Source organism: Elephas maximus, chromosome X, assembly GCF_024166365.1.
Source record: "Elephas maximus indicus isolate mEleMax1 chromosome X, mEleMax1 primary haplotype, whole genome shotgun sequence".
NCBI classification, from domain to species: Eukaryota; Metazoa; Chordata; class Mammalia; order Proboscidea; family Elephantidae; genus Elephas; species Elephas maximus.
Window position 1 is genome coordinate 90493258 of NC_064846.1, and position 26846 is coordinate 90520103.

Here is a 26846-nt window from a genome sequence, read left to right on the forward strand (position 1 = left end):
AATGGATACATCTTATATAACTATAACTATACATCTTACATACATCTTACATAACTATAGTGTAATATTAAAACCAGGAAATTTACATTGGTTCAATGTGTGTCTGTAGTTCTGTCATTTTATTGCATGTGCAGAGATTCGTGTAACCATTACTGCAGTCAAGATACAGAATTACTCCATTGCCACGAAAATCTCCCTCCTGGTACCCTTTGATAGTCACACCCATCATTACTACCAAGTTCACATTATTCCTAATCCCTGACAGTGACTCAGTTGTTCTTCACCTTTATAATTGTGTCACGTTGGTCTTTGTGGTGGTTGCCATTAAGTCAGTTCTGACTCATAGCAACCCCATGTTGTTACAGAGCAGAACTATTCCGTAGGGTTTTCATGGCTATAATCTTAATGAATGCAGATTGCCAGGCCTATCTTCCGCTGTACTGCTGGGTGTGTTCGAACCACCAACCTTTAGGTTAGCAGTTGAGTGCAAATTGTTTGCACCAACTAGGGATCTTAATTTGTCAAAGAGAGACAATTACATAAATGGGATCATACTATATGTATGTGTCAGGGTTGTGTCCTTTCACCATACTTATTCAGTCTGTATGCTGAGCAAATAATCCAAGAAGCTGGACTATGTGAAGAAGGAGGCGGCATCAGGATTGGAGGAAGTCTCATTAACAACCTACGATATGCAGATGACACAACCTTGCTTGATGAAAGGGAAGAAGACTTGAAGCACTTACTGATGGATATCTAAGACCCTGGCCTTCAGTGTGGATTACACCTCAACATAAAATAAAAATCCTATCATAACTGGACCAATAAACAACATCATGATAAACAGAGAAAAGATTGAGGTTGTCAAGGATTTCATCCACAATCAGTGGCCTTGGAAACGGTAGTCAAGAAATCAAACAACGTATTACATTGTGCAAACCTGCAAAGAACTCTGTAAAGTGTTAAAAAGCAAAGATGTCACTTTGAGGACTGTGATCGTTGAGATTGTGTCACCTTGGCTGGGCCATGATTCTCAGAGGTTTGGCAGTTACGATGTAGTTTGGCAATTGTATGATGATGTCATAATGACCTCCATGATGTGATTGGATATAATGTGATCATCTCCATGATGAGATCTGCTGTGAGTGTCCAGTCAGTTAAAAGGGAGTTTCCTTGATGGTGTGGCCTGCATCCAATTTGGGCAGACTTTCTGGCAAGGCTGGAGGACTTTTGCTTCCCCTGGATCCTGCAGCTGACTCCTGTTCATCTGATCTCCAGTTCCTGGGACTTGAGCTAGCAGCTTACCTGCTGATCTTGGGATTCATCAGCCTCTGCAGTCTGTGATCCAGCAGCCTGCCAGCTTACCTGTGCCAGTCTTGGGAATTGTCAGCCTCTGCAGTCTGCGAGCCAGTGGCCTGCCAGCTTACCTGTTGATCTTGGAGTGTGTTGGCCTCTGCAGCCTGTGAAATGGAAGTCTGTTGTCTGACCTGCTGATGTTGCGTTTGCCAGACACCGCAGCTACGTGAGTCAGGAGAAGCCTTCTCCCTGATCCATGGATTTGGAAATTTCCAGCCTCTCCAACCCATGTGAGCCATTTCCTTGATATAAACTGCCCCTTCTCCCCCTCTCTCTCTCTATGTATGTGTATACATGTGTATGTACTCTGTAAATGCTTCACTGATTTTGCTTCTCTAGAGATCTCAGCCTAAGACATTTGGTACCGAGAGTGGTTGTATAGAAACAAAATTGTGATGATGACTTTTCTAAATTGATTCTCAAGTCTGGTTAGTCTTAAAGATGTCGATCACTCTGCTGCCAGTAGTTAAGATGGCACTGCTAATCCATGGCTTGAGGTGGCAATTCAAATACATAAAATATCACCACCAATAGATCATATATTGGTGAGAGGTCGGCCTTTGGGTGATCACATGTTTGATGCCTTTCTATAATTTTGTCATAATGAGAAGTATAAAGAAGCTGGTTGGTTTGTCCTAATTTCTCTAGACAAAGTGGTGAGAGAAAGAGATTAGCTCAGGGCTTCAGAGTCAAAGCTAAAGTGCTACATAAACCACTTCAAAGCTTCTACTTTTACCTTAAAATAAAGCTTTATTTCTTGTAACAAAGCTGATATTGCTGAAAACCAAACCCAGAGTCATATTGTGAAAGTGACTGAATTACAACACCAGCTGAATTCCCAACCTTGAATGGTGTATGAAGTTAAAGTGACAGAATTGATTGGGAAGAAATGGGGTCCTGAAACTTGGGGTGAGGATATATGGGCAGATAATCAGGAAGCTGGGAACAGCGAGCCCCTAAATTCCGTTAAATCACTCTTGCCAACAGAACCAGCCCTCTCACTCCCATCTGAAGTGATTACTCCATCTTTGTCTGCAAAGCCATCCAGTAAAACCATGAGCCCCCCCCCCCCCCCGCCATTTGATGAGATTAACCAATCTGTCTGAAGAGCCTTTGTCTGAGTCATTTCCTGGGGCATTGCCTGAGGCAGATGCCTTATAAGACAATGCCGAATGTTCTCAAAACACATCCTCACCACCCATTTTGGCTTCTAGACCTATAACTAGACTGAAGTTCCAGTGAGCCCCCAAAGGTGAAGTACAAAGTTTAACCCAGGAGGAGGTACACGACACTCCAAAACAACTGTTTGACTTTTCTACTACAAACAGAAACCTGAGGAATTTGTGTGGAATGTCTATTCAGGGTGTGGAATAACGGTGCAAGGTACATGAAGTTGGATCAGTCTGAGGTTATTGATATGGGCCCACTAAGCACAGATTCCTCATTCAATGTTCAGCTCAAGAGATTAGGAAAGGATCTAATAGCTTATTTGGTTGAGCCACTGAAGCATGGATTACACAGTGGCCTACAGTAAATCAATTTGAAATACCAGGCCTGCCTTGGTATACCACAGAAGAAGGTATCCAAAGTCTAGGGAAATTGGCACATTAGAGTGGCTTTATCAAGTTAGACCCATAAATTCACGCTAGAGTGCCTAGAGGATACATCTTTTATCACAATGGTGAGGAATAAATTTGTGAAGGAAAGCCCAGAGTCTTTGCAGAATACCGTGAATGCTATTTTATATAAGTCAGATTTGACAGTGGAAACTACCCTAACTGAATTAAGACACCTAACTACAATGGGGGAGCCCTGGTGGCACAGTGGTTAAGAGATGTGTCTGCTAACCTAAAGGTCGTCAGTTCAAATCCACCAGCTGCTCCTTGGAAACCATATGAGGCAGCTCTACTCTGTCCTATGGGGATGCTATGAGTCAAAATTGACTCCGTGGCAACAGGTTTCCAGGGTTTAACTACAATGGGACTGATTGGGCCTCATGGTGGTAAGGGCCAGGCAACGGTACTCAATTGATAAGGATAAGTTGGGAGTCATAACTGTAATAGACAGCGGAGTCAAAGCAGGAATAAGAGTAGCCTGACTTTAATAGACTTATGGCATCAGCTACTTAGTCATGGTGTCATTAGGAATGAAATAAATAGGAAATCTACTATTTACTTAATCTGTACAAGCTCAAGAATTCTAATTCAAGTGAAAGGCAGTCTAATTTAAATCACCAGAATAGATTGTCACTGTACCTCAGTTGATTCCCAGACTGGATCCAGTTTACAGACCCACAGCCCCTTGAATAAAGGAGAGGCTGGATCTCCTTGAGGAAGGACTACACTACACTGCCAAAAATTTATACTGTGAATCTTTCTCCCAGCCTTCCCCAAAGGGATCTACAGCCTTTCAAGAGAGTGAAGTAATCAGATTTTTCGAGGATTACTAGATACTGGCTCTGAACTGACACTAATTCCAGGAGACACAAAACATCACGGTGGCCAGCCAGTCTGAGTGGGGTCGTATGGAGGTCAGGTTTTTAGTGGTATCTTAGTTCATGTCTGTCTCACAGTAGGCCCAGCGGATCCCCCAACCCATCATATAGTGATTTCCCCTGTTCCAGAATGTCTAATTGGAGTAGATATACACAGCAACTGACAGAACCCCCGCATTGGATCCCTGACAAGTGCAGTTAGGGCTATTATGGTCGGAAAAGCCAACTGGAAGCCATTAATACTGCTCCTACCTAGGAAAATAGTAAACCAAAAGCAATACTGCATTCCTGGAGGGATTGCAGAGATTACTGCCACCATAAAGGACCTGAAGCATGCAGGGGTGGTGATTTCCACCACATCTCCATTCAACTCGCCTATTTGGCCTGTGCAAAAATACAGATGGATCTTGGAGGATGACAGTGGAATATCGTAAACTCACCAGGTGGTGACTCCATTTGCAGCTGCTGTTCCACATGTAATTTCATTCCATGAGCAAATTAATACGTCTCCTCGTACCTGGTATGTAGCTATTGATCTCGCTAATGCCTTTTTCTTCATACCTGTTTGGAAGGACCACCAGAATTGTTTTGCCTTCAGCTAGCAAGGCCAGCAATACACCTCCAGTGTCCTACCTTAGAGCTATATCAATTCTTCAGCCCTACGTCATAATTTAGTCTTCAGGGACCTTGATTGCCTTTCTTTTACACAAGATGTCACACCGGTCCATTATATTGATAACATTATGCTGATTGGACCTGGTAAGGAAGAAGTGTCAGTGACTCTGTACTTACTGTTAAGACAGAGGTGTGGGAAATTAATCCAGCAAAAATTCAGGTGCCTTTCACCTTAGTGAAATTGCTAGGGGTCCAGTGGCGTGGACATGTTGAGATATTCCTTCTAAAGTGAAGGACAAGTTATTGCATCTGGCCCTTCCCACAACTAGAAGGGAGGCACAGCACCTAGTGGGCCTGTTTGAATTTTGTAGGCAACATATTCCTCATTGGGGTATGCTATTCTGGCCTATTAAGTGATTTGAAAAGCTACTAGTTTTGAGTGGGGCCCAGACCAAGAGAAGGCTCTGCAATAGGTTCAGGCTGCTGTGGAAACAGCTATGCCACTTGGCCCATATGATGCAGTCGATTCAATAATGCTTGAAGTGTCAGTGGCAGATAGAAATGCTATTTGGAGTCCTTGGTAGGCCACTATTGGTGAATCACATTGCAGACCCTTAGGATTTTGGAACAAAGTCCTGCCATGCCCTACAGATAAATACTTTTGAGAAACAGATTTTGGCTTTTTCTGTGCCAAAGTAGAGACTGAACACTTAACCATGGGCCACCAAGTCATCATGCAGCCTGAGCTGCCAATCCTGAACTGGGTGTTGTGTGACTCACAGAGCCATAAAGTCGTTCGTGCACAGTAGCCCTTCATCATTAAATGGGAGTGGTATATATGAGATCAGGTCCGAGTAGGACCTGATGGCACAAGTAAGTTGCATGAGGAGGTGGCCCAAAAGCCCATAGTCTCTAGTACTTTCACATTACCTTCCATCTCCCAGCTTCTCATAAAGGCCTCATAGAGAGTTCCTTATGATCAGTTGACTGAGGAAGAGAAAACTCATGCCTGGTTTACAGATGGTTCTGTGCAGTATGCAGGTACCACTTGAAAGTGGATGGTGGCAGTGCTACAGACCGTTTCTGGGAGCTCCCTAAAGGACAGTGGTGAAGGGAAATCCTCCCAGTGGGCAGAACTTCAAGCTGTGCACCTAGTTGTTCATTTTGCTTGGAAGGAGAAATGGTCAGATGCGCCACTGTATACTGATTCATGGGCTGTGGCCAATGGTTTGGCTGGATGGTCAGGGACTTGGAACGAACATGATTGGAAAATTGGTTACAAGGAGGTATGTGGATAGACGGCTCTGAATGGGCCAAAGAAGTGAAGATATTTGCATCTCATGTGAATGCTTAACAAAGGATGACCTCAGCAGAGGGGGATTTTAACAATTAAATGGATAGGATGATCCTTTCTATGGCATCCAGTCATCCTCCTTCCCTAGCCACCCCCGTCATCGCCCAATGGGTTCATGAACAAAGTGGCCATGGCAGCAGGGATGGAGGTTATACATGGACTTTCACTCACCAAGGCCGATTTGGTTACAGCCACTGCTGAGCACCCAATCTGCCAGCAGCAGAGACCAGTACTGAGTCCCCGAGGTGATTAGCCAGCAAGCAATATGGTGGCATGTTGGTTAGATCTAAACACTTCATCGTAGAAAGAGCAGCATTTTATACTTACTGGAATAGACGCCCTGGATATGCACTTGCCTTCTGTGCATGCAATGCTTCTGTGAATTCTACTATCAGTGGACTTATAGAATGCCTTATGTACCATCATGGTATCCCACACAGCATCGCCTCTGATCAAGGGGCTCATTTCACAGCAAATGAAGTGCAGCAATGGGCCTGTGCTCACAGAATTCATCGATGTTACCATGTTCCCCAGCATACTGGTGCAACTGGCTTGACAGATGATGGAATGGCCTTCTAAAAACACAATTATGGCACCAAATATTTGGCAATATCTTGCAGGTTTGGGGCAGTGTTCTCCAGGAAGCTGTATATGCTCTAAAGCAGTGTCCAGTATATGGTGCTGTTTCTTCCATAGCCAGAATTAATGGGTTCAGGAGTCAAGGGGTGGAAATGGGAGTGGCACCACACACTGTTAACCTTAGTGACCCACTTGTAAAATTTAGCTTCCTGTCCCTGCAACCCTATGGTTTTCACGTCTAGAGGTCTTAGTTTCAAAGGAAAGAATGCTCCCATCTGTAGACACATCACTGTTTCCATTGAACTGGAAGTTAAGAATGCCACCTGGTGACTTTGGGCTCCTCAAGCCTCTGGATCAACAGGAAAAGAAGGGAGTTACCATACTGGCTAGTGTGATTGATCCTGATTACCAAGAGGAAATCAGATTGATATTAACATAACTGAGGCTAAGGAGAGTATGGCTGGAATGCAGGAGATCCCTTAGGGCGTCTCTTAGTACTGTCATGCCCTGTGATTAAAGTCAGTGGAAAACTACAGCAGTCCATTTCTGGCAGGACCATTAATGTCTGGTCCTTCAGGAATGAACATTTGGGTCATCCCACCAAGCAAAGAACCCTGACCAGCTAAGGTCCTTGCTGAGCACAAAGGGAATTCAGAACTGGTGGTAGAAGAGGGTAGTTCTAAATACCAGTTACGACCACATGACCAGTTGCAGAAACAAGGACTGTAATTGTTACATTTATTTCTTGTATGTGTGCATCATATATTTTTGTAATGTTCACTTATAAAAAAACCAACCTGTTGCTGTCGAGTCGATTCTGACACATAGCGACCTTATAGCACAGAGTAGAACTGCCCCATAGAGTTTCCAAGGAGCACCTGGTGGATTCCAACTGCTGACCTTTTGGTTAGCAGCTGTAGCACTTAACCACTACACCACCAGGGTTTCCACTTATAAAATATAAGATGTAAATAGGGGTATAGTGTTTTTGGTTGTACACGTGTTGTGTCATTTTAGTCTCAAGGATGATTTTATAATTGACTTTATTCAGAGATTTAGTGTGGTTTACAGAGATATGTACAGGTGCCAAGTTGACAAAGGGTGGACTGTGATTGTTAAGGTTCTTTGTCATCTTGGCTGGGCCGTGATTCTCAGCGGTTTGTCAGTTGTGATATAGTTTGGCAGCCGTATAATGACGTAATCACTTCCATGATGGAATCTGCTGTGAATAGCCAGTCAGTTGAAAGGGCTTTTCCTTGGTGTGTGGCCTGTAGCCAATAAAGGTGGACTTTCTGGCAAAGCTCGAGGGCTTTTGCTTGCTCTGGATCCTGCAGCTGGCTCCTGTTCATCTGACATCCTAGTTCTTGGTACTTGAGCTAGCAGCTTACCTGTAGATCTTGGGATACGTCAGCTTCCACAGTCTGTGAGCCAGCAGCTTGTCAGCTGAAGGCCTGTTGTCTGACCTGCCAGTCCTGGGTTCATCAGCCCCTGTAGCTACGTGACTTAGGCAAAGCCTCCAGCCTGAAAGGACTTGGTACTTTGCAGCCTCTACAGCTGCATTAGCCATTTCCTTGGTATTAACCATTTCCTTGGTATAAATCTCTCTGTGTATGTATGTGTGTATGTGTATGTATATATATATCTATCTCTTTATATATATATATATTTATATATATACATGCTTCACTGGTTTTGCTTCTCTAGAGAACCCAGTCTAAGACAAGGACAAAGGGGTGCCTGACCTGAGTCATGATATTTTCAGTCACCTCATATACATGTGAAAGCTGGGCAATGAATAAGGAAGAACAAAGAAGAACTGATTCATTTGCATTTTGATGCTGGCGAAGAGTATTGAATATACCATGGACTGTCAGAAGAATGAACAATTCTGTCTTGGAGGAAGTACAGCCACAATACTTCTTTGAAGTGAGGATGGTGAAACTTCGTCTCGCTTAGTCTTGACACTTTATCAGGAGGGACAAATCCCTGGTGAAGGGCATCCTGCTTGGTAGAAAGTCAGTGAAAAAGAGGAAGACACTCAACGAGATGTATTGAGCACCAGTGAGCTCAAACATAACAACAATTGAGAGGATGACACAGTACTGGACAATGTTTTGTTCTGTCATACATAGGGTGGCTATGAGTTGTAATTGACTTGTCAGCATCTAACAACAACACTGTATGTGGTATTTTTGAATTTTGTTTGTGGTTGAAAACATAAACACGAAAAAAAATACACAGCTTCAACAATTGCTACAGGTATAATTCAGTGACGTTGGGTACATTCTCCATGTTGCACCCCTGTTCTCAGCAACTTTTCCAAACTGTTTCACCATCATTAAGACAAACTCACTGCCACATCTGTCCTTTTGAGTTGCTGTTGTCAATCACAGTTTGTTCCTTCCTATTGCACAGTAACATTCCATGGTATGGATATGCCACAATTTGTTTAATCATTCACCTATTACAGTACATTTTTTTGTTTCCAGGTTAGGCTTTTCCTGATAAAGCTGCTATGAACATTGTATACAGCTTTTTGTGTAGATGAGTTGTCATTTCTCTGGGATAAATGCCCAGCAGTGTTATTTCTGGGTCAATAGTAAATATATGTTTAGTTTTTTAGGAAACTGCTAAATTTTTTTTTCCGGAGTAGCTATACCATTCTGCGTTCCTAACAGCAATGTATGAGAGACTCAGTTTCTCAGCATCCTCACTAGCATTTAGTCTCATCACTGTTATTTATTTTAGCTGTTCTGATAAGTGTGTAGTGATATCTCACTGTGGTTATAATTTACATTTCCATGATGGCTAATTTTATTGAGCATTTCTTCATGTGTTTTCGTCTATTTTCTAACTGGATTGTTTTTTTGCTGTTGAGTTTTGAGGGTTTGAATCCTTTGTCAGATATGTAGTTTGCAAATATATTCTGTCAGTCTGTGGCATTTCTTTTTATTCTCTTAACAGGGTCTTTCACAGAACAAAAAATTTTAATTTTAATGAATTCCAATTTGTCATTGTTTTTGGAGAGAGGGGGGATCATGGTTTGGTGTCATGTCTGATGGTGCAGTGATAAGCACTCAGCTGCTAACCAAAAGGTTGGCTGTTTTAATCTGTGAAAGAAAGATGTTGATAGCCTGCTTCCATAAAGATTTACAGCCTTGGAAACCCTATTGGGCAGTTCTACTCTGTACAGCAGAGCTGCTATGAGTTGGAATCAACTTGGCAGCGGTGGGTTTCGGATTTGTTAATCACTAACTTTTAAATGATACATGTACACCATTTACATTTAGCATAGGACTTAGGTTTGCCACTTTATTTTTTCTCAATTTGTCTTCTTATTCATTCTGTTCTCTGTTGTTTCTGTATTCTTTTTCCTGCCTTCCTGTGGGTTACTTTTACCTTTTTTAGAATTCCATTTTGATTCATCTATAGTGTATCAAAACCAGTTGTAGCAGTATATCAACAAGAAATTCAAGCTGGATTCAAAAGAGGCTGTGGGATGAGGGATATCATTGCCGATGTCAGATGGATCTTGGCCGAAAGCAGAGTATACCAGAAAGATGTTTACCTGTGTTTTATTGACTATGCAAAAGCATTCAACTCTATGGATCATAACAAATTATGGAAAACATTGCGAAGAACAGGAATTCTGGAACACTTAATTGTGCTCATGTGGAACCTGTACATAGACCAAGAGGCAGTCATTCGAACAGAACAAGGGGATACTGTGTGGTTTAAAATCTGAAAAGGGGCACCTCAGGATTGTATCGTTTCACCATACCTATTCAATCTGTATGCTGAGCAAATAATCCAAGAAGCTGGACTATATGAAGAAGAAGGCAGCATTAGGATTAGAGGAAGACTCATTAACAACCTTCAATGTGCAGATGATACAACTTTTGCTTGATGAAAGTGAAGAGGACGTGATGCATTTACTGATGAAGATCCAAGCATTCAGCATGGATTACACCTCAACATAAAGAAAACAAAAATTCTCACAATTGGACCAATAAGTAATATGATAAATGGAGAAAATATTGAAGTTGTGAAAGATTTCATCTTACTTGGATCTACAATCAGTGTCCCTGGAAGCAGCAGTCAAGAAATCAAATGACGTATTCCATTGGGCAGATCAATTGCAAAGACCTCTTTGAAGATTTAAAAGCAAAGATGTCACTTTGAGGACTAAGATGGGCCTGACCCAATCCATGGTGTTTTCATTTGCCTCATATGCATGTGAAGACTGGACAATGAAAAAAGAAGACTGAAGAAGAAATGATGCATTTGAGTTGTGGTGTTGGTGAAGAATCTTGAATATACCATGGACTGCCGCAAGAACGAACACATCTCTTAGAAAAGGTACAGCCAGAATGCTTCTTAGAAACAAGGATGGCAACACTTTGTCTCACTTACTTTGGACATGTTATCAGGAGGGACCGGTCTCTGGAGGACATCATGCTTGGTAAAGTAGAGGGTCAGCAAAAAAGATGAAGGCCTTCAGTGAGATGGATTGACAATAGTGGCTGCAACAATTAGCTCAAGCATAGCAACAATCGTGAGGATGGTGCAAGACTGGGCAACATTTTGTTCTGTTGTATGTAGGGTTGCTATGAGTTGGAACCAACCTGACAGCGCCTAACAAAAATAATAGTATATTACAGTGTATCTCTTCATATAGCTCTTTTCTTGGTTGCTCTAAGAGTTACATTATGCCTACTTATCACAGTTATCATTTTACCCGTTCCACTGAAAGGTAGAAACCTTACCTCCTTTTACATCCCTTTTCATTTTTCCCCATTTATTATATAATTGTCTTAAGTATTTTCTCTACATACATTGGTAACCACATCAGTGTTGTAATTTTTTCTTTAACCATCAAACATAGTTAGAAAACTCAAGAGAAGTAAAGTCTATTGTATTTACTCATGTTTTTGCTCTTTTCATCATTCTGTTTCTTCTGCATGTGCAACCATCACTATGATTTGTTTCCAGAACTTTTTCGTTATCCCAAAGGGAAAGTGTGCAGTCCTAAGCATTAACTCACTATTATCCCATTTCACCAGCCCATGGTAACCACTAACCCATGTCGCTATGGATGTACCTATTCTAGATAATGCACTTTAAGAGGGATCATATAATACTTTTCCTTCTGTGGCTGACTTCTTTCACTTAGCATAACGTTTTCAGTGTTCATGTAGTAGTATAAATCACCCCTTTAGTCCTTTTATATGGCTGAATAATATAATATTATGAATGGATAAATAAAATGTGCTTTATATATAGTGAGAGGGAGAGCGCATTTTGTTTATCCATTCATTTGTTGACAAACGTTTGGGTTGTTTTACCTTTTAGCTGTTTTGAATAATGCTGCAGTGAACACTGATGTACAAGTATCTGAGTAGCTACTTTCAATTCTTTTGGCCAAGTACTTAGGAGTGCAATTGCTGGATCATACGGTAATTCTATATTTTAAGATTTTGAAGGACTGCCTAACTCTTTTCCATGGAGGCTACACCATTTTACATTCCCATCAGCTATGGGGGAAGGTTCCAATTTATCCACATCCTCACCAACACTTGTTATTTTCCATTTTTCTAATCATAGCCATCCTACTGGGGTGAAGTGATATCTCATTGTGGTTTTGATTTGAATTACGCTAGTGACTAATGATATTGAGCTTATTCGCTATTCGTATATGTTCTTAGAGAAATATCTATTCCAGTACTTTGCCCATTTTTGATTGTCTTTTTGTTGTTGACTTGTAGAAGTTCCTTATATATTCTAGGTATTAAACTCTTATCAGATATATTGTTGTTGTTAGGTGCTGTCAAGTTGGTTCCAACTCCTAACAACCCTATATACAACAGAACAAAACACTGCATGGTCCTGCACCATCAGATATATGATTCCTAAATATTTTCTCCATTCTGTATGTTGTCTTTTTTGACAATCTCTGGTGCACAAAAGTTTTTAATTTTGATAAAAGTCCAAGTTAGCTACTTTTTTCTTTTGTTTATCATGCTTTTGGTGTCATATATAGGAATCCATTGCCAGATACAATGCCCTGAAGTTTTACCCCTTTAGTTTTTTTTTTTTAAGTTGTGTGGTTTTTGCTTTTGTATTTAGGCTGTTGATCCATTTTAAGTTAACATTCATATATGGTTTGAGGTAGAGGTCCAACTTCATCCTTCAGCATGTGGAAATCTAGTTGTCCCGGTACCAGTTGTTGAAGAGATTGTCCTTTTCTCATTAAATGGACTTGACACACTTGTCAAAATCAGTTTCCCATAGATTATTGGTTTATTTCTGGACTCTCAATTCTATCCCATTGGCCTACATGTTTATTCTTGTACCATTACCACACTATTTTAATTACTTTGACTTAAGTTTTGGGATTGGGAAGTATAAGTCCATTAATGTTGTTCTTTTTCAAGATTTTTGTTGTTGTTGTGCTATTTTGACCCCGTTGCAATTCCATATGAATTAGAGGATCAACTTTTTCATATCTGTGAAAAGGCTCTTGGGTTTTTTGATAGAGGTTGTATTGTATCTGTGGGTCACCCTGGGGAGTATCACCATTTTAGCAATGTTAATATTCTAATCATGAGCATGGGATGTCTTTCCATTTATTTGGTTAAATTTGTTCCTAGGTATTTTATTCTTTTAGTAACTATTGTAAATGTGATTGTTTTCTTGATTTCATTTTCAAGTTGTTCATTGCCGGTGTATAGAAACACAACTGATTTTTATGCATTGATCTCTTACCCTGCAACTTTGCTTAATTTTTTAATTAGATATAATAGCTTTTTTGTGGAATCTTTGGGGTTTTTTTTATATGCAGGGTCATGCCATCTGTAAATAGAGATAGTTTTACTTATTCTGTCCAATTTGGATGCTTTTTATTATTTATTTATTCATCAGTTTGTCTGGCTTGAACTTTCAATACAGTGGTGAATAGTAGTGGTGAGAGTGGGCACCTTTGTCTTATTCCTGATCTTAGGGCATAAGCTTTCATTCTTTCACCGTTCTGTATGATGTAAGCTGAGGGTGATTTTTAAATGTTCTTTATCATATTTAGTAATTTCCCCTGTATCCCTAGTTCACTATTTTTTTTTTTCATGAATAGCTTTGTCAGATACCTTTTCTGCACCAATTGAGATGGTCATGTAGTTTTTTTTCCTTCATTCTATAATGGAGTGTATTACATTGAGTGGTTTTTTTGTTCATTTTGAATCACCTTGCGTTATTACGATAAATCCCACTTGGTCATGGGTATAATCTTTTTAATATGCTGTTGTTTTCAGTTTGCTAGTGTTTTGTTGAGAATTTTTACGTGTATATTCATAAGGAATATTGTATGTCATTTTCTTTCCTTGTGGTGTCTTTATCTGGCATTGGTATCAGGGTAACGTTGGCTTCATAGAATGACTTAGGAAATGTCCGCTCCTCTTTATTCAGTAAGAGTTTGAGAACTATTGGTGTTCACTGTTTTTAAATGTTTGGTAGACCTTACCAGTGAAGCCATCTGGTCCTGGATTTTTCTTTGTTGGGAGGTTTTTGATTACTGATTCAATACCGACACTTGTTGTAGGTTTGTTGAGATTGGCTATTTCTTCTTGAGTCAATTTAAGTAGTTTGTATGTTTCCAGGACTTGCCCATTTCATCTGAATTATCTAATTTGTTGGTGTACAATTGTTCATAGTATTCTCTTATAATCCTTTTTAGTTCTGAATGGTTGGTAGTAAAGACCCCATATTCATTTTTTATTTTAGTTATTTGTGCCTTCTCTCTGTTTTCTTTGTCAGCTGAGGTAAAGGTTTGGCAGTATTACTGATCTTTTTAAAGAACCAACTTTTGGTTTCATTGATTCTTTATTGTTTTTATATTCTACTGCTTCATTTGTCCCTGCTCTAATCTTTATTATTTTCTTCCTTCTGCTTTGGGCTTAGTTTGTTCTTTTTCTAATTTCTTGACGTTTAAAGTTATATTATTGATTTGAGATCTTTCTTTCTATATATGTATATGCACTTAAACCCACTTAGAGCTCTAAATTTCCCTCTGAGCACTGCCTTTGCTTCATTCCCTAAATTTTAGTATGTTGTGTTTCATTTTGCTTCTTTTCTACGTACTTTGTAATTTCTCTTCTGATTTCTTGTTTGTCTCATCCATTGTTCTTCCTTTTATATTCCACTATTCCTTCTTTTGTCATTTTCTTTCTGTTTAAAGAACTTCTTTTAGCCATTCTTTTAGATCATTTCTATCGGCAACATATTCTCTTAGTTCCTTCAACTGAGAGTTTCTTAATTTTTCCTCTTCATTCTTGAAGGTTATTTTAGCTGGATATAGAATTCTGTGTTGACAGTTCTTTTCTGTTAGCAATTGAAATATATTGTTCTACTTCCTCGATGATTTCCAATGAGAAACTTGCTATCATTCGAATTATTTTTTTCCTGTGCTAGTAAGGTATATTGTTTCTCTCTTGCTTCTTTCAAGGTTTTTTCTTTGTTTTAATTTTCAGAAGTTTGAGTGTGATGTGCCTTGGCGTAGATTTCTTTGGGTTTATCCTGTTTGGGATTCATTCATCTTCTTGAATCTGTAGTTTGTATCCTTTCCAAAATTTGGACATTTTCATCCATTATTTATTTGAATATATTCTCAGCCTATCCTCTTCCTCCTCTTTTTCCAGGACTCCAGTGACCAGAATTTTAGATTTTTTTTAATAGCCCCGTAGGTCCCTGAGTCTCTGTTTTTCTTCTTTTTTCCTCTAAAGTCACTTTCTCACTCTAGTTCAGACCAGGTACTTCCAGTTATTCTATCTTAAAGTTCACTGAATCAAAGAAACAGAAAATAACAAATTTTGATTAGTGCCAGTAATGTTGGGTAAGATGTTATCTCATTGTAGTTTTCGATTTGCATTTCTCTAATGGTTAATGGTCATGAGCATTTCCTGATGTGTCTGTTACCCACCTGAATGTCTTCTTTGATGAAGTGTCTGTTCAAATCCTTGGCCCGTTTATTAATTTGATTATTTGTCTTTTTGTTATTGAGGTGTTGAAATATTCTGTATATATTAGAGATTTTTTTTATTAGAGATTAGATCTTTGTAGGATATGTTGTAGCCAAAATTTTTTTTCCCAGCCTGTAGGTGCTCTTTTTACCATTTGGTGAAGTCTTTTGATGAATGTAACTGTTTAATTTTTAGGAGCTCCCAGTTATCTAGTTTATCTTCTTGTGTTTATGCATTGTTAGTTATGGTTCATATACTATTTATACCATGTTTTGGGCCCCTAGCATTGTCCCTAATTTTTCTTCTATGATCTTTATCATTTTATGTTTTGTATTTAGGTCTTTGATTCATTTTGTGTTAGTTTTGTGTATGGTGTAAGGCATGGGTCCTGTTTCATTTTATAGATGGACATCCAGTTTTGCCAGCACCATTTGTTAAAAAGACTGTCTTTTCCCCTTTTAATGGACTTTAGTCCTTTGTCAAAGATCAGGTGACCATAGGTGGATTAATTTACATATAGGTTCTCTACTCTATTCCATTGGTCAACATGTTTGTCATTGGACCAGTACCAAACTGTTTCAACTACTGTGGCTGTATAGTAGGTTCTGAGATCAGGTAGTACGAGGCCTCTTACTTTGTTGTTTTTCTACAGTAATGCTTTGCTTATCCAGGGACTCTTTCCATATAAAATTGGTGATTAATTTTTCCATCTCGATAAAGAATGCTGTTGGTATTTGAATCCAGATTGCATTACATCTGTAGATCGCTTTGGGTAGGATTGATGTTTTCATGATGTTGAGTCTTCCTATTCATGAAATTGGTATGTTTTTCCATTTATTTAGGTCTCTTTTGGTTTCTTGCAGTCATGTTTTGTGGTTTTCTTTGTATAGGTCTTTTACATCCCTGGTTAGGTTTATTCCTAAGTATTTTATTTTTTTAGGTGCTTGAAGTTTTCTTTGTTGGTATGTAGGAATCCAACTGATTTTTGCATATTGATCTTGTTTCCTGCTGCTCTGCTAAATCTTCCTGTTACTTCCAGTAGTTTTCTTGTGGAATCTTTGGGGTTCTCTATATATATGATCATATCATCTGCAAAGGAATAGTTTTTCTTCTTCCTTTCTAATTTGGATGCCCTTTATATCTTTTTCTTGTGTTATTGCTCTAGCTAGGACTTTCAGCACAATGTTAAGTAGTAGTGATGATAAAGGGCATCCTTGTCTTGTTCACGTTCTCAGGGATTATACTTTCATTCAGTCTCTATCTGTTGAGAATAATGTTGTCTATTGGTTTTTATAGATTCCCTTTATTATGTTGAGGAATTTCCCTTCTATTCCTATTTTACTCAGTGTTTTTGTCAGTAATGGATGTTGGACTTTATGAAATGCCTTTTTTGCATCTATTGAGGTGATCATGTGATTTATTTATTTATGTGGTAGATTACGTTGATTGATTTTCTAATGTTGTATGTCACCCTCACGTACCTGGTATGAATCCCACTTGGTCGTGGTATATTATTTTTCTGAGATGATGTTGAATTTGAATTCTATTGGCTAGAATTTTGTTGAGAATTTTTGCACCTATATTCATGAGAGATATTGATATGTAATTTTCTGTTTTTGTTGTGTCTTTACCTAGCTTTGCTATCAGGGTTATGTTGGTTTCATAGAATTGAGTTTGGGAATATTCTTTTCTATACTCTGAAATAGTTTGAGTAGTACAGATGTGAGCGCTTCTGTGAATGTTTGGTAGAATTCTTCAGTGAAGCCGTCTGGCCCAAGGCTTTTGTTGCTGTTATTGTTGAGGTTTTTTAAAATTACCCCTTCAGTCTCTTCTCTTGTTATGGGTCTGTTCAGATTTTCTGTCTTGTTTGTGTTAGTTTAGGTAGGTAGTGTGTTTCTAGAAATTTGGCTATTTCCTCTAGGTTCTCAAATTTGTTAGAGTACAGTTTTTCGTAGTATTCTGTTATGATCCTTTTTATTTCATTTGGGTCTGTTTTAATGCCCCCATCTTAGTTCTTATTTGAATTATTTGCTTCCTCTTCTGTTTTCCTTTTGTCAGTTTGGCCAGTGGTGTGTCAGTTTTGTTGATCTTTTCAGAGAACCAACTTTTGGTCTTGTTGATTCTTTCTATTGTTTTTCCGTTCTCCATTTATTTCTGCTCTGTTCTTTATTATTTCCTTTCATCTGGTGGTTGTGGGGTTCTTTTGCTGTTGTCTTTGTATTTTTTGAGTTGTATGGCTAACTTTTTTATTTAGGCCTGCTCTTCTTTTTTGATGTGTGAGTTTATTGCTATAAATTGACCTCTGAACATTGCTTTTGCTGTATCCCAAAGGTTTTGGTGTGATGTGTTTTCATTCTCATTTGACTTAAAGAATTTTTTATTCCTTCTTTGATTTCTTCTATTATGTAGTTGTTTTTAAGCAAGGCTTTATTCGGTTTACATGTATTTAATTTTTTTTCCTTACTCTTTATGTTACTGATTTCTACTTTTATGGCATTGTGATCAGAGAAGAAGTTTTCTTATTATTTTGATGTTTTGGATTTTATCGAGGCTTGCTTTGTGGCCTAAAATGTGGTCTGTTCTGGGGAATGTTCCATGTGTGTTGGAAAAGAGTGTATACTTTTCTGCTGTTGAGCGAAGTGTTCTATGTATATCTATGAGGTCAAGTTGTTTGATTTTGGCCTTTAGATCTTCTGTATCTTTGTCGAGTTTCTTTCTAGATGTTGTATCCATTACGGAGAGTGGTGTGTTGAAGTTTCTTACTATTATTGTGGAACTATTTGTCTTTACAATGCTGTTAGTTTGTTTTATATATTTTGGAGCCTTGTCGTTAGATGCGCAGAATTAATTAGGGTTATGTCTTCTTGGTGAATTGTCCCTTTAATCAGTACATAATGTCCTTCCTTGTCTTTTATTGTTGATTTTGCCTTAAAGTCTGTTTAATCTGAGATTAGTTTTGCCACTCCCGCCCTTTTTTTGTTACTGTTTGCTTGATATATTTTTTCCATCCTTTGATTATTAATATATTTATTTCTTTGTGTCCTAGGTGTGTCTCTTGTAGACAGTATATTGATGGGTCGTGTTTTTTTAATCCATTCTGCCACTCTCAGCCTCTTTGCAGGCACATTCAAGCCATCTACATTCAGTGTGATTATTGATACGTATGAGTTGCTGTCATATTGTTCTGCCTTCTTGTTTTTGGTGGTGCTGACATTTTCTTTGTTCCCCTTACTTTCCTGTGCTAAGTTCCTTTTGTTTGTGGATTTTCTTTTCTTTTGTTTTATATAGATTTTGTGTTTACTGATAGTTTATGTTTTTGTTCTTTTTTATTCTGATGCGTAAGTTTGTTAGCTTTTTTGTGATTACCTTGAAATTTATCCTTAAGTCTGAACCAGCCTTTTATTACTCAGTGTTCATCTTGACTTCCTGTCCATTTGAAAGTTCCATATCTGCATTTGTTCCCTCTTTTATTGTTTTGATAGTCTCATCATTTATAGATTGACATCTCTGTTTTAAGTCTTTTAGCTTTGTGGAAACATATTTTCATGCAGAAATCTGTACACAAATGTACATAGCTGATTTTTTTGTAATAGTAGAAATCTGGAAACAATCTAAATGCCCTTCAGCACGTGAATGGGTAAACAAATTGTTTATCCATATAGTGGAATACTACTCAAAAGAAACAGACGATTGATAAACACAAGAATCTGGATGGATTTCGGAGCATCATGTTGAGTGAAAAAGTCAATCTAAGAAGGTTTCATATTGTGTGATTCCATTTGTATGGCATTCCTTTTTTTTTTTAATTGGGGTGCAAATAAGCACAATAAAATCTTTTCTGATTCTGTAGCGCCTTTGGTCTTAAAAGCTTGTAAGCAGCCATCCAATGTATGTTTGTTCTCTATTCACCTGGAGCAGTAGTGGAAGGAGTGTCAGGAGTAGGAGGAGGATATGGAATTTGTTGCCAATTGCCTCCATGAACAACTGCCCCCTTTGCCATGAGACCAGAACTGGATGGTGCCCAACTACCATTACTGAATATTGTGATCACAGATTCCATATAGGAATCCTGATCAAAGGGGGGAAAATGTAGAACAGAATTTCAAATTTTCATGGAATTCCGACTTTCTGGAGCAGTGGAGGGTGGATGAACCCCTGAAACTATTCCTCTGAGATAATCTTTAAAACCTTAAAAATATCCCCTGAAGTCATCTTAAAACTGAACAAACGTTTAATTTAACTGGGAAAAAAATGTCTGTCTTGGTCATTATGCTTTTTAAGAACTATCTATATGAGGTCAGCTGATAACAGCAACTCGAAAGATTAGATAGGAACCTTGGGAGGCAGTGAGTTTATGTTAATGAAGGAGAAACAACTCAGTAAAAAAGGGTGAGAATGGTTGCACAACTCAAAGAATATACACATAGAGACTGTTGAATTGGTATGTTTTGCTACGCATATTTTCAACAATAACAAAATAAAATTTAGGAGAGATAAGATGTAAAAAAAAGCCAATTCAACAGTTTCTTAATGCACAATTCAGTGACATTGATTACACTCTTCATGTCATGCAGCCCTTATCACTATTTTTTTTCCTAATTATTCTTCCACCATTAGTGTAAACTCTGTGCCCTTCAAGCAAAAAGTCCCTCTTTCCCCCTCTCTCCCACCCCTTGTAACCACTACTAAGCTTTGGTTTCTACATATTTGCTTATTTCTTATAAGTGAGGTCATACAGTATTTGTCCTTTTGTGACTTACTTATTTCACTCAGCATAATGTTTTCAGGATTTATCCATGTTGTGGCATGTATCAGGACTTTATTTCTCTTTATGGCTGAGTAATATTACATTGTGGGTGTGTACCACATTTGCTTTATCCATTCATGCCTTGATGAGCATTTCAGTTTCTACCTTTTGGGCATTGTGAAAAGTGTTGCAGTGAACATGAGTGTACAGGTTTCTGTTGCATTCTTTCTTTTACTTTTTTTGGGTATATACCTAGGGTTGGAATTGCTGGGTCATATGGTAGTTCCATGTTTAACCTTTTGAGGAGGAACCACCAAACTGTTTTCCTCAGTGGCTGTACCATTTTGCATTCCCACCAACAAAGGATGAGGCTTCCAACTTCTTTATATCCTCTTTACTACCTCTTGTCCCCCTGTCCTTTTTGTCATTTCCATTCTAATGTGAGTGAGGTGGTATTTCATTTTGGTTTTGATTTGCATCTACGTAATGGCTAATGACACTGAGCATCTTTTTATGTGCTTGTTGGCCATTTGAATATCCTCTTTGGTGGAATGTCTGTTCACATCTTTTTTCATTGGGTTGTTTGTTTTTTTGTTGTTGAGTTGTCACCTTTACCCGTTGCCGTCAAGTCTATTCCTACTCATAGTGACCCTATAGGACAGAGTAGAACTGTCCCATAGGTTTTCCAAGGAGCAGCTGGTGGATTCGAACTGTTGACTTTTTGGTTAGCAGCCAAGCTCTTAACCACTGTGCCAGCAGGGCTTCCATTGAGTTGTAGGATGTATCTGTGTATATATATACCTGCATATTTTACATATTTTGTATATTAGACCCTTATTAAATAAATAATTCCCAAAAATTTTCTCATGATCTTTATGTTGTCTCTTTACTTCCAATCCATGAACACGAATGTCCTTTGATTTATTTAGGTCTTCCCTAGCTTCTTTCAGTAATGCTTTATAGTTTTCTGTGTACAAATCTTTCACCTTTCTGTTTAAATTTATTCCTAGGTATTTTATCATTTTGGATGCTATTGTAAATCACGTAGCATTCTTGATATGAGAGAATTATAGTGATGGAGTACAGATTGCCAAGTAGAGTAATGGTTGCCAAAGTTGAGGTTTGGGGCAGGTGTATTAAGGGATAACACAAGGGATTTTTTTGTGTGTGGTTCTGTACTCTGCTTGTGGTAATGGTTACATGATTCTATATGTATGATAAAACCTCACAGAGCTATATCCCAAATAGGAGCCCTGGTGGCACAGTGTTTAAGCACTTGGCTGCTAACCAGATGGTTGGTGTTTGAACCCACCAGCTGCTCTGCAGGAAAAAGATGTGGCAGCCTGTTCCCGTAAAGATTTAAGCCTTGGAAACGGTGTGGAGCAGTTCTACTCTGTCGTCTTATAGGGTCACTATGAGCTGGAGTCGATTCAACTGCAGTGGGTTATACACCAAATATAAAGTACATGTAACAACTGGTGAAGTCCTAATAAGCTCTGTACCTGAGTTAATAATATTGTACCAATGTCAGTTTCCTGGTGTTCACAATATACTGTGGTTGTATAAGTGAGTACTGTTGGGAGAAGCTGTATTAAGAGTACATAGGAACTCTCCCTGCTTTTTTTGCAAATTTTTGTGAATCTAATTTTTTAAAAGGTTATAATAAAAACAGCAAGAAAGTACCATGAGTTGTCAAGGATCTGGAACAAGTGGAACTCTCATAAACTGCTGGTGGTAGTGTGAACTGGAAAACCACTTTGAAGAAGTATTTGTTCAGCCTTAAACAGTGCCGTATGCCATATGATCCAGCAGTTTCATTCTTAGGTATAGACCTAACAAAAATACTTAGTTTTTTCCGAAAGACATGTACAAGAAGGTTTATAACTGTACTATATGAATAACAGTTCATATTTTAATCATGCTTTTTTGAGTGTGTACTTTAATGCTCAATATTAAGAAAATCTTAAAATTGTCCTGATTAGTTTATCTCAGTCTTGATTGAATAATATTAATGGTAAAATTATTCTTAATACTAGTTTGGTCACTGTATTTTTAATTTTCCTTTTGGATGGAAATTAAACAGTCTTATTTCGTAGTTATATGCTTTTTAAAATTATGTCATTTACCACATCTATTTTTATACCTTGTAAAAAGGAGCCCAGGTGGCACAATGGTTAAGCACTCAGCTGCTAACTGAAAGGTCAGTGGCCATCTGCTCCGGTAAAGATTATATCCTGGGGAAACCTTATGGGGCAGTTCTGCTCTGTCATATGTGGTTGCTGTGAATGGAAATCAAATTGGTGGCACACATCCACAACATACCTTGTAAATAACTCTGCATTATTGTAAATTACACTCCATTGCAATTGTTTGTATTTCTATTATGTTGTAGTTGGTGGTTTCCATTAGTGTAGTGACCAAATATTTTTTCATGTTTTGTATTCACAGTCTGGCTCAGTACTTGGGATGCTTTAGCAGTTTGATAAACATGCTTATTAAATACATTTAAATTTTCGTTATTGTAGAGATAAGATACCAAAGAGTTTTCAAGTTTTCTACAAGGCTTCTGTTTTTTTTTTTAACCTACATAGTTTATACCATTCAATACACTTGATCCTTTTGTATGACTCATGCCATCTTTTGGGTCTGTGGAATAGATTTAAGAAATTGGAGTAATTTTGGAGCAGCATTTGCCCATAAACTTATAAATGTGGCCAGTAATTTAAAGAAACGATAGTTTGTTCTCTAAAATGAGTATGTATTATAGAGAAGTATAAAGAAGAAAATAATTATTGTAATTTTACTGATCAGATATAATCACTGTTAGCATCGTGTGTATGTATGTTTTGTTTTTAATGCACTTAAAGTTACACTTAATAAAGTTCTATATCCTGCTTTTTTCACCTATCATATTGTGGATATTTTCCCTTTTCATTAAAATATTCTTATAAGCTTTTTTAATGGTGATGTAATCCATTGAATAACCACAGTATAATTTAGTCCTCTGTTTTGCACATCATTGTTATTTTCAATCGTATGCTGTTATTAATAACAGTGTGATGATTATATCTTCTTGTAAATTTGTTCATAGTTCTGATAATTTCTATAGGCTGTATTCTTAGACATGTGGTGGTTGATATAAAATGTTGATATATAAAAGTTGATATAAAATGAATTTGGTCCCTCTGTTCATTTTGTACCAGGGTTTTTCTTTAGTATATAATAATGATTGGTATACTAAACTGTAAACTTTTTCCCGTTATTTAAATTTGTGCTTCTTTACAGTTTAGCTTACAGTGCTATATATGTCATGGGTATGGTATTTCATCTATTAATTTTCTGTCATGAAATTATACAAAACAAGGCTTGATATAAAAGCAAGCATATGGTGATTGTTGGAAGAGTATTGTATTCCAGGAGTTTTTTCACTCTAATATAAATTGTTAATGACAAATGATTACATCAGTTCATGTATAGTTATTCAGTTAAATATTGTGCAGCTACCAAGCATGATGTTTACCCAGAAATTTGGGAAATGTTCACAATATCAACTGTATATACAGATACCATCTTCACCATGTAAAACCAAAAATGTATATGCTTAGAAAAAACAATCCTATAAGGAAACATACCATGATTTGAGGAGTGGAATTGAGTAACTTTTTTTTCTTTAGACTTGTTTATATTTTCAAAAAATGTTATATATAGTATTTTTCATATTGTTTTTATGTCACAGTAATATGCACACATATTTAAAAACACAATACTCTTATAAGACCTAAAATAAATACCAGTCCCCTGACCAACCCTTTTCTACCCGTGATTTCTGTTTCCTGGAGGTAACCAATTTCAACTCTTGACAATTTTTCTGGTACAGGCAGTCCCCATATTACAGAAGAGTTCTGTTCCTAAGTTTGTCTTTAAGTCTAATTTGTACCTAAGTCAGGGCAGTTAGGTATAGTTCGTATCTAACATCAGTCAGTCGAATGTTTATCATAGTATGTAGTATATCGTGTATCTTGTGAAGCATAAAAAACATTAAAGGAGCACTTCCAAGTTTACTAAAACATCTTTAACATAACACATTGATAATAATAAAAATATTTTGATATGCAAAGTAGAGCCCATTTGTTATTGTGAAGCATTGTATGTACCTCGAATTTTTAATGTAATAGGCTTTACGGGGGTTGGTTCTTAACTACAGGTTGTATGTAAGTCAGACGTTAGTAACCTGGGACTGCCTGTATTTACCTATTTTTTTTTATCCTTTCTACAATGTAAGGTGGGAATTTACCCACATGCACTCACAAGCTTTTTCTCGCTTAGTTTCCCAGTATCTTTTTTCATAATAGTTACCTAAATCAATTTGGATATTTGCTCTATTGTGACTGTAAATATTCGCAGTTATGCCATTTAAAATCCTATGATTATTTTTCCTTTTTTGTGTAACCATTTATTTTTGGTGAAGTATTGCTTTGTTTTTACCATTTGCTTAATTTTCTGTGTACTTAATCATTGATTCATCGCCAAATTCTTCTGCAGAAATATAAATCCTTCCTTATATTCCAACACATCAGATAATCTGTTTTATTATTTTTCTTGGACACATCTTTCCTAGGGTGCTCTGTATTCTTGCTCCTGTTTGTACTTAACGTGTCTCTTTACATTCATTACTCTATATTATAATTTGCATATCAGCCACCCCTACCTGCTATACACAGCTCCTTTTATACTTTTCTTCATTTTAATGTACTTGGTGCTTATAACAGTACCTGTCACAATGTGGACTTACGGCTATTCATAAATTTTCTAAATTTACAAATAAAACCTTAAATACATTGTAAACATGTGATTTCCCTGTTCATCTTTATTCCTAAATCAGACTATTTCATTTTCCAGCAATAGGGTTCTTCCTAGACATATAAATAATAAACCTGACTACTTATATATGTCTTGTCTTTTTTTTTTTTTCCTACACTAAGTAAGAAATGAACTTTCTGAACTCCAGATTGTTCAAAAGACTGCCTTAGGGTCAAAAATTCATATTATAATTAAAGCATGTGTGAAGCACTCCATTACTTCTATTACTAAAGCATTTATTATATATTTTCATTTTCAGAGGGCGGTTATTTATCATTTCCACCAAAGCGGGATCTCTTGGGATTAATTTGGTCGCTGCTAATCGAGTGATTATATTTGATGCTTCTTGGAATCCATCTTATGACATCCAGAGTATATTCAGAGTTTATCGCTTTGGACAAACTAAACCTGTGTATGTATATAGGTTCTTAGCTCAGGTAGGTTTATAATTTATATTCTCTTTTTGTATTGAAAAGTTGGGTTAAACTGATATTTTCCGGGTATAGACCTGTGCATTACAGAGAGGCCAAGAAAGTTAAAAACAACATTCTATACATAAAGCAGCAGAAGTTAAGTTTGGCCTCTCTGACGATTTTCTGTTTTGCAGTTGGTCCATTTCTATAGTGTCAAGTTTTTTAGATTGAGATGATTTTGCATGGATAAGCAGACTAACATTTCTTGCTGTTCAGGAAAGTTAAACGTTTATAGTTCATTTACTTACCATACATAAAACAGAAAAGCAAATAACTAACTGTAAGTCACTTATAGATGAAAAGGTCAACTGATAATTATTTTTAATGGCCACCGGGTATTCTCTTAAATAATGCAGGTTAATAGGAAGAAAAGTTAACCTGTTGTGACAACACAGAATTATTACAAAGAGTGATATTTACTACTTCCTAGACAAGAATATTAAAGTCATTTTCCTTTAAATATAATCTCGGATATTAAAAACCAGACAGAAACTCAAGTTTAAGAAAAATAAATGAAATCAAAGAAATGGATGCAGTGCAAGGTAAAAAAGTTTATAGAATCAAGTTGCCGTTTCAGCTGGTACATCTGCCTTGGTAGCAGGTATTACCCTCTCCACCTGCCCCAAAATCTGGGCTTTCCAACCAGAGAGACTGGGTTTTACTGTAGATGCTTGCTTATTTGTTACTCTTTAGTACATAATATGATTGGTAAGCTACATTGTAAGCTCTTCCCTGTTATTTAAATTAAGAGCTTGTTTACTTTCTGTCATATAATGCTATCTATGTAGTGGATATGACATTTTAGTTATTAATTTTCTGTCATGAAATTATAGAAAGTAAGACTTGATATAAAGGCATTTATGGTAATTGCTGAGAACTTATTATATTCTATTGGAAAAGAATTAAACTGCTTTCTTGCATTCTAACATCAGTGTATTCTTCCTCTGCCTCCAAATTCTTATTTCATGTATCCTTTTATTTCTAGTTATCCTGTTTCTTAGTTATCTAGTGCTGCTATAATAGAAATACCACAAGTGGGTACCTTCAACAAACAAATATATTTTCTAACAGTTTAGGAAGCTAGAAGTCCAAATTCAGGGCACCAGCTCAAGGGGAAGGCTTTCTTTCTCTGTCCTCTCTGGAGGAAGATCCTTGTCTCTTTTGAGCTTCTGCTCCTGGGTAATCTTTATCCCCCATCTCTGCGTCCCCTCTTGCTTGTTTAATCCCTCTTATGTCTCGAAAAAGGTTAACGCTCAAGATACACCCTACAAATAAAAATTAAAAAAAAAAAGATACACTGTACACTAATCCTGCCTCATTAACATGACAAAGACAACCCATTCTCAAATGGGATTATAAC

General features: G+C 37.4%; 1 protein-coding gene across 6 annotated transcripts in view; it reads left to right on the plus strand.

The window, feature by feature from the left end:
• Positions 1-26846, plus strand: part of ATRX (ATRX chromatin remodeler) — a 409611-nt gene that overhangs the window by 346065 nt on the left and 36700 nt on the right. For all 6 annotated transcript variants that reach the window (XM_049873284.1, XM_049873283.1, XM_049873286.1 and 3 more), the window contains one exon: positions 25273-25450. In XM_049873284.1, coding sequence (XP_049729241.1) covers positions 25273-25450 — 178 coding nt within the window. The remainder of the gene's footprint in view (positions 1-25272; positions 25451-26846) is intronic.